Consider the following 12,320-nt stretch of genomic DNA (forward strand, 5'->3'; position numbering starts at 1 on the left):
AAAAACCCAAAACAACAACAACAACAACCAAAAACCCAAAACAACAACAACAACAACCAAAAACCCAAAACAACAACAACAACAACCAAAACCCCACTAGCTAGAATCAGATTGCTATAATTTCAAATTAAGTGGTTCTCCTTCCATTCTAGCGTCAGCCCAGGCTCCTTTTTATTTAGTCACATCTAGCTTCTTGCTGTCTTGTCCCTGGTGCCCTAAGCTCTACTATGACTGTGAGCCAAGCACTGAGCCAGATCCTCCTGCTGTCCTGCGAGTGAGCATCTCTGCAAGGCAGCCCGTGTTTCTCACTGACTGCATCTGCCAGCAAACTTGGGCAGCATGTTTCCGAACCAATCCCCTGGGCTAGGGGGCTTGTTTTTCCTCTCCTGTTTCCTGCCTCGGATGCTCAGCCAGCAGCCTAAGAACAATTGGGGCAGGAAAGGGCGTTATCCTGCCGCAGAGGTACCCAGGGGCTTTCTCCAGCCCAGGCGAAGCGATGCTGTGCCTCCCTGCTGCAGGGTACCCCTCTGGGGGAGGCAGAGGACTATCAGCCAGGTCCCTTCCATCCCATGAATGTCTCGAGGAGGTGCTGCTGGAATTTACTGCTGTGGAAGGGGAAATCTCAGTTTATGACATGGCCGCCTGGTTTTCCTCCTGTGAGGGAGGTGGATTTGAGCAGAGCAGGATGCCAGGGGCAGTGCCATCCTGGGACATCATGCTAGAGCCAGCTGGGGTAGGTGGGCAGGGAATTGCCCTGCCTCTCAGACCGGAGGCAGCTGGCTTCCCTGTAGAGGGTGGTCTAATTCCCTTCATGGCTTCACTTGGGAACACCAGCATCATGTTTGATCTTGGAGCTCTCTTTCTCTGTTCCCATCCAATGGTGGTGTCTTGGGCTCCACCACAATAGGAGGAGATCGGAGAGGTCCTTTGGATGTTGGTGTTAGGACTCTTGTGGGCCTCAATACAAGAAAAGTGCCTCTCCTTGCAGTAAAACCCTTGTGTGACCCTGGATTCATGATCCCCATGTGCCCTGGCCTGACCACGTGATAACTGCTAATGGCCGAAGTCATCTCCCCAACTTGACTGCTGTGTGCACAGGGGGACCCTCTTGTTGTAGGGCAGCTTCATCCTGGAGGTATGAAGGACTTGTGGGGTTTTTCTTTCCTCTGACACTGAGCAGGAGAAAAGTCATGAAAGGAAAAGGTCCCAGAGCAATGAAGGTGAGTGGGGGAACTGCGGTCTGCCCTAGCTGAGCAGAAAACCCCTGCCATGGAGCTGTGGCACCCTGAGAGTGCACCACAGGCTCAGGTTTCACAGGCCAGCAGAAAAATACAGTCATYTTGTTTGGTTTTCTTTTTTTTTTCTTTTTTTTCATATTCTTTGAAAACTTTGAGCTTTTGGCAAACCTTCTGCGTCAAAGTGGGACAAATGAAAATCTAAAAATGATGATCATCAGATTCTCCCTTTTCACCAATGGATAGATACATGTTTTCATATTTGATGTTTTTTAGTAGGAAAAATGTAACTTTTCTGTCCACCTTTTTAACTGTGACAAATAGTGATGAATGAAGAAAAACTAAGTGATCTCGATTGGAAACCCTCCAAAGATTTTTGCACCTATTGAAGGTGCCCTGAAAACTTCACAAATATTCTAAGAACCTTTCTAAACTACATTTTGGTGCACTCTGCCCTTTCTCACTGATTTTATTTTGAATTAATCAAACTTGTCTCTTTTTAGTAAATTCTCAAGCAACTTTGGGGTATCCGGGCCTTGTGGGGGTCAGCTTCAACTCTGCTGCATGCCTCTGACGTTGCTAAGTGTCAGTCATGTGCCAAAAACAAGGCAAAACAGGGGAAAACCTTGGGGCAAGTTGTTTTTAATAATCCCCTGTTCCAAAGAAAACCGTGGAGCTTAAATTTTGTCCCCGCTGCGGCTGAGAGTGCTGCAACATTACCAAAGTGATGTAATGCTAACTAGAACAAGCCTTGTTTTCTGCCTGCCTTGTCCTGTAGCTGTTTGCGAGCAGATCGTCTTCCTAGTTGTGGTTCCCAGCTTCCCGGTTCCCCTCTCGGTCTCTGTCAGTTCCTCTTGCTGCCTCCGTCAGGGCGGTTCGCGGATGCGCCCCGCTGACAGTGGCGGCTGTCCTGCGTGGGAGACGGAGCAGAAGGGATTTGCTGTGACGGGTGATGGTAGGTGTCTGGGCTGATCRGCTACCTCTGTGGACCGGAGCGATGCGAGGTAGTGGGGAGCCTGTCTAGGTGAGATCTTGCCATCTTCTTTCAGAAGTCCAGTCCTTTTCGACTGTCCTGAGACTGCAGATGTCAGGAGGATGGCATGGAGGGTAAGGAACATGCCTGGAGAGCTGAAGGCTTGCCTTCTGCTCCCGCTCTGCCACAAGTCACTGTGGCACAGCAGGAAAATCACTTGACTTTTCTGATTGTTGGCTTCCTTGCCTCTTAAATGGCAAGCCTGTGGCTTGCACAGTGCTCAGAGGCTGCTTTTGAGGTGCAAAGTTACTGAAGGTGGGAAGCTGATGTCCTTGTAGAAGGAGAATGTTCGGGGCTTGGAGTCCTGCAGGTGGTTTTGTAGGGCTGGGATCCAATGCACCGGTGATGTGTTGTGGGATAAAGCCTTTCTGTCTGCTGAGCTCGACTCCTACCACAACTACGCAGGGCAGGAGAAGCGGTGGAGCTGAGCCACGCTTTTCCATGTGCAAATATGCTTTCTAAAGAGAGATAGTTAGCACCTTGTTCAAGGGTGGTGTTCTGTACTTGCCAGACGATGTTCCTCAAAACTGTTGTGTTGTCCCCTCCCTTCCTGCCTCCTAGGAGCAATATCTCTAGAGGCTTCACATGCGGGTTGAACAGGTATGTGTGCACCATATCACACTGCCCACAGAGCTGCTGTCAGGAAACTTGTGACAACCTGATGTTGGAAGGTCGGTTGGTCTGTCTGTCTGTCTGTCTCTCTCCCCTCCACTGTTTTCTCTTAATTCATCCCTCAAAACCCTTTTTTTCTTCCCTTGTTCTTGTACTGGCTCCCAAGAACGTGCTTGACACGTGGGGAGAAGGCAGGGAAACCCTCATCTTTTGTAACATGTTGTTCTGCTTGGAAATGCGCAAAGCGGCCGTGAGCCTTGGTGATGAGGACATCCCAGAAGGGTGCTGGGGCATGACTGCTCTCAGCATTCGCTCCGGTACTGTTGTGAAATGTCACTGCAGGCAGTTTACCGCGCAATGTCTGCGTGGTACCTTCCGCCTGCACCAAATACTTTGCACAGGCGTATTCACAAACCAGCCTGCAGTTTTGCCAAAGGAGCTCTTGATTTAGCAGCTCTGTTACTGGGAGCCTGGTTGGAGAGAGATGAAGAGGAGCCAGATTTTTTTTTTTTCCAGAGATGCTCGGCACTTAAACACCCTCATAAGATTGCTGCTTTGCAACACTTTAAAAACCTTGACCTCAGCTCTTGGTTTTCTCTAGGGCTCTTGGGATATTTAACAGAGCTATTTGGAAAGTCTGATTACGTCCTCCAGAACTGTCCCCTGCCTTGTTATTTCATACAGTGTGGGTGGGAAGGAAGGGAGAGTTTGGGGAAAAAACAGTGGAAGAGATTGAAAAGTTTCTGCTAGGTTTGGTGGACAAACTGAGTCCCCTCGCATGMAAGATGCTTCAACAAACACCGCCTTGGGTGAAAAAGTTCAGATCTATGTGCGATTCGTGTAAGGAAAATAACAGACAAAGAATCTGTGTTTTGTGGTTTGAAAGTTATGATATTATGTCTGTGATGCTTTGCCCTTAAGTCTCCTGCCTGTTCTCTTTTGGGATACTAGAGGCATCAGGGAAGGGGTCTCTGGGCTGGCGTGGTACCCATTCGGAGCTCGCAGCACGCAACGTGGGAGCATGGTCTCCTCTGATGACCGAGCCGTGCTCTAAAACATGCTGACATGCAAGGAGGTGTATTTCTGTGAGCTGTGTGTTGTAAAGGGTGCTTATGAGTCATGCTGGGCTCTTAGTCACTGCTTTCCTCTTGCCACAAGTCATGACTAAGATGCTGATGTACAGATTCTCCGCTCATTCAGTCCTGCGCACCTCGGCAGAGCCCTTCTCGGGCGCTCCTTGTCCAGGCTCTGCGGATGTATAAAACTTTCGGCAAAAACTGGAGTTACAGGCTGGGGCAGTAGGAAACTAGTAGCAGGAGTCCATGAGCCTCCTCAGGGTGAAGGAGAGAGCTTGCTCTTGGCAGGTCAGTGTTTCCTTATTGTGGGTTTGCGTTTCTACTTGTTTGGAACCATTTGTGTTTTTTCTTGAGTGTCAGAAGGGCCGTGCAGCAGGGCTGGATGTGGCTCGCCGAGCTCCTTCGGCTTTCAGGGAACCCCAGAATCCAGACACGGCTTTACAGAGCCATCCCAGGGAATTGACAGGAATGAAGTGCCGACAGAGGTGGCTGTGCTGAAAAGCCTCCTCCCATGCTGCAAAGGCAGCAGGGCGGCTGGGGACAGCAGGGACCTGGTGGAGACTCTGCTGAGATAACAGCAGCTTTCGCTTCTGCTGGAATGGAGGTGGGGAGCCGTGATGGCCCAGCTGTCACTGAGTACACAGAGAATCAAACCTTACCTGGATAAGCAGAGAATCAAGTATTTTGGGGGAGCTTTGGGAACAGTCTGAGCAGGAGCGTGTGGCATGGGTAAAGGAATGTGCTGGCCTGGATGAAAACAAAGGCTCCCTTGGCTGATGTTTTTTCTGGTGTAGGCAGGTTTTATTTCTTTTTCCTGTATCTTTTTTTGTGTATTTGTGTTGCTTCTAACCAAGAAGCAAAGAGTCTGTAAGAGAGACTCTTCCCTGTGTGTTGGGAGAGAAGAGGTGTGTGCCAATGTCCGTGTGGATGGCCGGTGCTGATCTTGCAAGGAAGAAAGAAATCTCTTTCTGCTGGGCATCTTCTCGATTGCTCACAGAAGGGGCAAGTGCGCGACTGCTGCTGTACTGAAACGTTCTGGGCAAGTTGGTTTTATTTTCAGCGCCTCGGGCTGGTACTTTTGAATGGAGTGGGATAAAATCTTCCTCACAGTCCTGTCAGCCCAAGGCTTAGGTTTGTACCCTGAGTGCTGGAGAAGAGGTGAGACACACAGAGAGCTGGATTGTGAAAAGTGTGCAGCCAGGCATGCAATCCGCTGTTTCACAACATCCTCTGGTGTTTGGGCTGACAACACGCTCAGCCTGGTCCCCCCAGTATTTTCCTGCATTGCCAGAGGGGCACCTGGACCTTTTCTTCGTGTTGGCTGCACAGCAGCAAAGTGACAGTGACGGAGGCAGTGCGCACAGCTCTCCCGGCTGGTCCTGCTGTTGTACGGCTAGCACTTGGGGTTTGCGACCACCACCAGTGGACGCCAGAGCCATCAAAAATGATCTCTGCGTAATGCAGACAGTAGGAGCTTGGGGTCTTCTGTCTCTTCTCCCATCCAAACCCATTGCAAAGTGTTGCAGTTCTAATCTCTTGCGGTGTTATCTTCGATGAACACTAACCCGAGATTACCTCCTTGCCACAAACACGTGAGCGAGACTCGCTCGATCCCGCTGGCGGAAACTGTGAGAATGCAGACATGCATGTGGCAGGTCGGGAGGGAGGTTGCAAGCCCTTTGGCCTCCCTGGACATCGAGTCATGAACGTGTGCACCTCCTTTTCTTTGCCATGGTTGGGAGCAGAGTGGAAGATGACAGCTACCACAGGGGGACACATTGTTGGRTTTGCGGTTGGAAAGGGTGCCAGGAGTCAGTAACAGGGGCATCACCCGGACCATCTTGTCTGCACTAAGAAAGTGTTTCAGTGCTTTATTCCTTGCTTTTAACTAAAGGCCTGGTAAGCTAACTTTCTTCCTTCTCTCTTTTTAGGAGATGAATTAAAATGCAGCACACCACGTGCACGGAGGACAGGATCTATCATGCACTGGAAAGATGTCTACATGGGCTTAGCAGAGATGCTGTCTCCAGCAGATGGGCTGGTAGGTGACCTGATGGCCCCAAACCAGCCTCACTTCCCTGACAGCCTTGATGAGGCCATGCTCTTCTGTTCTTCTGTCTCTGTTTGCATGATTTGTCCTCCTGTTACCAATCTATCTGAGCACTTGGTTAGGAGCGACCTGCTGGGATTACTGGGGGCTTGGAAGCCTTTTTTCCCTTCCAAGGTTCGAAGTTAGAGGTTGGATCCAGCCCAGTCCATCTTCCTGTGCTTCTCATTGCAGTGGGAAGATGTACCAAGATGCTGAACAATTTGTGTTAGCTCTTGCATAGAGAAAGACCTGGCAGAGAAGTTGTGCATCCTGCCAGTCATCCCTGCATAAGCTGGAAAGAGGAGGAGTCTTTTTTCACCATGAGGAAAGGCTTTTTTGTTTAACCAGCCAGCCTTGCCTTGCTTTGATACAAGTATATCTCAAAACCTATGGGCATATCTCTGCTGTATTGTCAGAAACAAGTGTTATATCTGTCTTATTTAAATCTAGCTCAGATACCATGTTGGCCATAAGGACCTGAGCCATGTTCAGAGGGCTGTGGGGGGATTCAGGATGGTGGTGGWGAGGGCAAGGCAGCAATGCACAGTAGAAGTCATTATCAAATGTGACATTTTCCCAGCTCTTTCTCGCACTAGCACTTTTACGCTGCAATTAAAGCACTTCCTAGTCTTGTGGATAAAAGAAATGAAATTAATTTGGGGGGCTCTCAAATCCAGGCTTCTTATTGTCTGTACAGCTCTTTTTTGAACCCCCTCTGCTTTTCCATTTACCTGTATATCATGAAAGAGCTGCAAATGGTATCCTGCCTGCTGCTGTATACTGGAGTAATCTCTGCCTGTGCTCATTTTCTCATACCCACAGGAGTGGTGCCAACTCTCCATGCTGTAGCTTCACTCTGGGAACTTAGTTCCTGCTGTTATCACCCAGGACTCCTGGGTCCTTTTGGTCTCCCCACACTGTGGGAAGCAACCCCTGAAATGTGAGCTACAGTCATTGATCCTGGAAGCGCGACCTTGCTTTTGGCACTGTTAAAACGCACATTCAAAGGCGTCCACCTTGCCAAGCAATTCACTGTGCTGTGTAACTCGCCTCTTCCTGTAATTATAATTAATCAATTTCTGTGTCACTCACAAACTTCACCCTCATGTAATCCCAGGCCCTCAGTGTTGTTTGTTCTGGGGCAGCCTTTAGAAAATGACTTCTTCATAATTTGTCCAGCTCATTAGCAAAGGTAAGACCTTGTGGGGCTGAGATTAGCTGGTGGTGGCCTCTGTCAGAAACAGCCTGATGATTCCCCGTTCCAAATGATTTTCCGCTATCTATCAGCCTGCTGGCTTTCRGTCCACTTCACGTAGGCTTTGCGGGTTTGGCCAAGTGACCTGGCGTTCCTGGGAGAATCTCAGACATTTTTCACATCAAAAAGTTCCCTTTCATTAACCACATTTTTGTTCTTGCCAAAAATCTGCAGTGTGACCAACAAGCCCTGGTTTCTGTAGTTGTTGGTGGATGCAATGTTAATAACTGTGCTGTCCCCCTGCCTGAGGGTGCCTTTTCTGGACAGCCCCTGGGGCAGGCTTTCTCGGCCAATTCTTTTAGTGTTCTTGGATGTGGGTTATCTCGTCCTGCTGACTCTTAAAATGTTTGCTTTGAAGAGCTGCTGTTTCACATCCTACTCAGTTGCAATTGGAATAGGAAATACTTTGTTATTGCAATAACATATGATTTGGGAAGAAAGAGGATGATGCAGATATCTATGTACACCCCCTAAAAAGGTGTCCTATTTCTTTTCAAAAACAGAGCAGAAATGTTTTAAATTTTCTGCCTTTCCTGTGTTACAAGTGACGATTTTATCCTTGTCTTGTATCAGATCTAGGCTGTTATTTAAGGCAAGTCTCTGTTCCTCATATATTTAATGAATCTTTCCATCTTGTTCTTAACTGTGCAGTAGCCTTCTCCTTTCTACTTATATCACTTTTATTTCCCGATTTGTTTGCTCTCCCCTCCTTTTCACCATTTCCAAACAGTAAAATAATGCACTCCGGACTGCAGCTTTTTGGGTTGGAACCTCACTAGAATTTTGTTCTTTTCTGAATGATTTAATGCTTTATTTTTACACAATAATTTTACAGGAGGTTGCTCCAGAGTGGCTGAGTAATCACTTCCGATATGTCATCTTCTCCCCACAAAAATACGGGACTGAATAGCTAAGGTTTGTGAAGTTAGCAAGGAGAAAAAAATGACAGGGCTCTGGCTGTCACAGCTTTGCACCCTGAGCCTGCCCGTGGTGGGGTCTGTGGGCTAAATAGCACCAACCCAAAGCTGGCCGAAGAAAATCTTTCCTGAACTGTTTGATTTATTGGAGGAACCGAATTAAAATTAATTGCATCTGACTCACCAAAACAAACAAACAAACAAAAAAACCCAAAAAACCCAACCCTCTGTGATAGGCAAGTGATGGAAAAGGATGTGTCCTTTTCCTTGTAGAGGCCTCAAAGAGCTGCTTATTTGCCTTCCTCTGCATTGCTGGAGAAATGATAATAAAATCAGAGTGTGCTAAAGGGAGAAAAATAACTTTATTGCTTGCTGGTTGAGCAAGGGGCTCGCTGGTGAGCAGTGAAACTGCGTTTTGTGGAGGAGAGTGCCTGGCCGAGGTCAGGCTGCYGCTGGCACGGGGATGCTGTCCTGGGGAATCGGAGGTGCAGAAAGAGCTGGGGGATCGTGGCGGACTGGGAGCTGATGGGGAGCAGGGATGTGCGTAAGCAGCAGCGTGTTGAGCAGAGATGGGGAGGTGCTGTCGTACCTCCAGGGTGGGGTGCGAGCCGGGAAGGAGGAAGGATGCTGGCAGCTCAGAGACGAGCTGGAGACCAGGAAGAGGGTTTGATGCTGCGTGCAGGGTGTTCGGCTTGTTCAGCCCTGACTAAGGAAATGTACGGCACTGCTCGACTGCAGTCGGATAAATATCTGTATGGGGAACAAACAGAAGTCTGTATGGGGATCCTCCAGGTTAGTAACAAAGGAACAAAACGCAATGTCTGAAGTACTTCCAGCAATACCTGCAGAATTAAGGTGCGTTTGTTTCTACACCATGCAAACTTTAACTTTCAAACCCTTTGCTCCAGGCTTGCGATGGGTTTTCTCACTGAGATCCATCCTTGGAGATATTCAAAAGCTGTCCGGACATGGTCCTGGGCAACGTGCTCTAGGTGACCCTGTCTGAGCAGGGGGGTTGGACTAGATGATCTCCAGAGGAACCCTTCAACCTCAACCATTCTGTGATTGCTGCAATCCAGGCTGCTTTCCCCAYGCTGTGCTGTGCCTCAGGGCTGACAGCCTGTCCTTTATGGGCGAAAGTCACGTAGTTTCCAAAAGCAACGTGCTTCGCCTGTGGCTGGTCTTGCTCCAAGAGCACCGGGATGCCGACGCGTACGTCCAGTCATGTGATGGGGAGCTGCGTGCTTTTAGGTCTGGCGGACTGCAGTCGGTCTGGGAGCTGCTCCCCATCCTGGGGCCACTGACAGCTTTTCTTTGGATTAAAAAGAGTATCAGAAATGCTCGTCCTGGCACCCTGCAGACCTTGCAAATGAACCTTGGAGCAGGCAGAGGCTGGGCCCAGGGGTGTTAAGTGCCAAGGGTGGATGCAGCCCTAAAAGGTGCCAGGGTGCTGCGTGCAGGTGGCTCGGAGCTACCGCTTGGGAAATGGAAGCTGCAGGTTTGACTCTGGAGTCCTACTGAAGACTCACTTGGGGTGCTCTACCTTACAACTAAACGGCTCTTTTCAGGGTATATTTTCCTGAGCTCAGTGCTTGATCCTGGAAAGCAATTCCTGTGTGTTTCCCATGGGGCCAAATTCCCCCTTTGGAGTGGGTCTGAGGGAGCCTTAGATTCACCCTGTTCCTTTAACTGGTGAGACTTTTGCAGTCCCTCTGGGAAGCCCCTTGGAGAAAATCACCTTCTTCTTACGGTCACGTAGTGGAAACGAAGGGACTGAGGCCTGGGGGAGGAAGGAAATGGAGACATTTCTTCATTTTCTTTTCACCCGCTCGGCCTGCGTCACCTCTGACAGCACTGGGAGCCGCTCGTGAGGATGCCCGGCTTGCAATCCACGGGTGCAGGGAGATGGTGCATTTGTTATTTCTTTTTTGAGTTGACAGTTGCCCCCTGTAAAGAGCAACAAAGGGGAAATGTCAACCACAGCTGCCAAATTCAGGAAGGAGCTGCTCTGGGAGGAGAGAGCGTCTCGGTACAGTTCTCAGAAAAGAAATCTTCAAGCCTCATCCTTCCGAAGCCGCCCACGGGGCCCTTCGCCCTGCTGCTGCTCCGCTCGAGGCACCATGCCGTAATCTTGGTTGATGCCGATAGCAATCAAAGCGAAAACACCGAGCGTGCCGAAGCTCCTCTTCTGCGTGCGCGCCGGGCGCTTGCGGGCCGCTGTGCCAGCGCCCCAGTGCAGCCTTGCACGTGGGCTAGGACCATGCTCGGCGCTGCGCCGGGGTCCCTGCTCCAAGGTTTTGGGCTCCCAAAGGGAGATTTTTCTCCGGATCAGGTAGTGGAGGTGCATATTGGTGAACCCTATCTTGCACTGGGCTTTTTTCTTTTTTCTTTTCTTCCCCCTGCAAATAAAAAGCACAGTGTCTTGTGCTGGGGTTTGTGCCGGAGGTATCCTGGTCTGGGCTTGTTCGGACAGTCAGGATAACCAGGGTTTTGTCCCGCTTCTGCTGCGGCTCCGTGTGTGCCAGCCCGACCTTCCCGTGGCCGGACCACAAGCTGCGAAGCGCTCCGGGCCGCCTGCGTTGCAGGCAGATCGATCTGACTCTTTCTTTGCATATGAAGAGAATGAGCAGCACTGGATCAAACCAGCTGAGCGGAGGGCGGGCTGGATGCGTGTGGTCTTTTAGTGGCTCGGCTGGTCCTGTTGGGAGGTCTCCGATGCCTCGTGTGACAGAGTTGTGCAGTTTGGGGGCTGCAGGGCAGGAGTCCTGGTTCCCGCCGCCTGTGCAAGGTGCATTTGTAAGAGCTGATCTCACCGCTTTCTGCACGCCCTGCAGGATCGGAGCTCACCCGTGATGAGCGTATCGGGACTCTTATTGCTTCGGTTTCGCAGCAGGGAAAGAGCAGGTCACTCCTCGCAGGCAGCTCTCGGATGGACTGCTTTCCTTTAAGATGTTAAATCAAGTGGTTTGCTTGTGTGATTTTACTTTCCGCTTCCCTCAGCTGAGAGGCACCTGCCTGAGCTATGCAAAACCTGCCTTCTAATAGCTTCAGATCAGTAAGGTGTGAAGAGGGTTTCCCCACCAACGCAGGACTTTCCAGCGCTCGCACGACTCGCTAGAGAAACTGTCACGGAAAACAGGGCTCCTGCTGAGAGCGACGGGCGAGAGCACCCCTTTGCCGGCCGCGCTGCAGGGGCTCGGAGGAGACATCCAGGGGCATCCCGAGCTGCACGCGCATCCTGCTGCTCCAGGGCCTCCCTCGGGTCTCGCGGCGAGAAACGGTTTTGCAAGAATTAAAGAGTGAGTGCAAAGTCCAGGAGAGAGGTTGGCAGCAGTTCAAGCTCTCTGCGTGTCCGCGGCGCGTGTCCTTCGCTCGCTGGCCGCCTGCCGCGGGGAGGATGCCTGGTGCGGTCTGGTGGGGCTGGTTTCCTCTGCAGGCAGCGAGGGAGCGCGTGGGGTATTTCCAGAGGGCAATTCCACCCTCTGTAAAAACCTGTAAAAATCTTCATTGCCTTGGTGACTCGCTGAGATCAGGCACGTAAAAATTTAACATCTCGAGTCAAGGAAAACCACTGAGATGTGCTGTTGCCCTGTGCTAGTTTGACGTGATGAAAAACACTTGTGCCCGGCTGGCCCTGGTGTTTGTGGCCCGACCTGGCACGGTGGCACGATTCACCATCGCAGCAAACCAGTGGCGGGACCCATCTGCTTGGGTGCCCTGAGGACAGGGAATGGATATGCAAATATAACTCTGGATCTGGTTTCTTGCCTGCCTGCAGTCTCTCCCTGGCCTGTTCTGGCCCTCAGGAATAAAACCGGTGCTGCTTTGCAGTTCATAAAAATCCCCTCCGGATGCCGCAGCGCCCACCATGTCCTTGGTGCATGGCGCAGCCCCCTGGGCGCCTGCCGGAGGACGGAGCAGGGCTTTGCCATGAAGCGGCTCCTTCCTGCTCTGGAGGAGCATCACGCTTGATGCCCAAATATCTTTATTATTCTGGCTGCAGGGAATATGGCTCCAGGGACTATTTCTGCTCACAGCACTGATAAAGCGGGTGCTCACCTGGGCCGTGTGTGGAGGGAAGGCGCAGTGGTGAGGGAAGGCAG

General features: G+C 50.6%; 1 protein-coding gene across 6 annotated transcripts in view; it reads left to right on the forward strand.

The window, feature by feature from the left end:
- The window catches only part of PIK3R5 (phosphoinositide-3-kinase regulatory subunit 5), a 64,788-nt gene that overhangs the window by 26,751 nt on the left and 25,717 nt on the right, over positions 1-12,320 (forward strand). For 3 of the 6 annotated variants that reach the window (XM_026075748.1, XM_026075754.1, XM_026075753.1), the window contains exons 1-2: positions 4,100-4,244; positions 5,888-5,997. In XM_026075748.1, the coding sequence (XP_025931533.1) occupies positions 5,901-5,997 (97 nt within the window). In that variant the 5' untranslated portion in view covers positions 4,100-4,244; positions 5,888-5,900. Of the gene's footprint in view, positions 1-2,924; positions 2,940-4,099; positions 4,245-5,887; positions 5,998-12,320 lie in introns of those variants that run through there. The other 3 variants (XM_026075749.1, XM_026075750.1, XM_026075752.1) reach the window with 2 other exon arrangements.

Source organism: Apteryx rowi, unplaced genomic scaffold (assembly GCF_003343035.1).
Source record: "Apteryx rowi isolate R43461 unplaced genomic scaffold, aptRow1 scaffold_41, whole genome shotgun sequence".
NCBI lineage: Eukaryota > Metazoa > Chordata > Aves > Apterygiformes > Apterygidae > Apteryx > Apteryx rowi.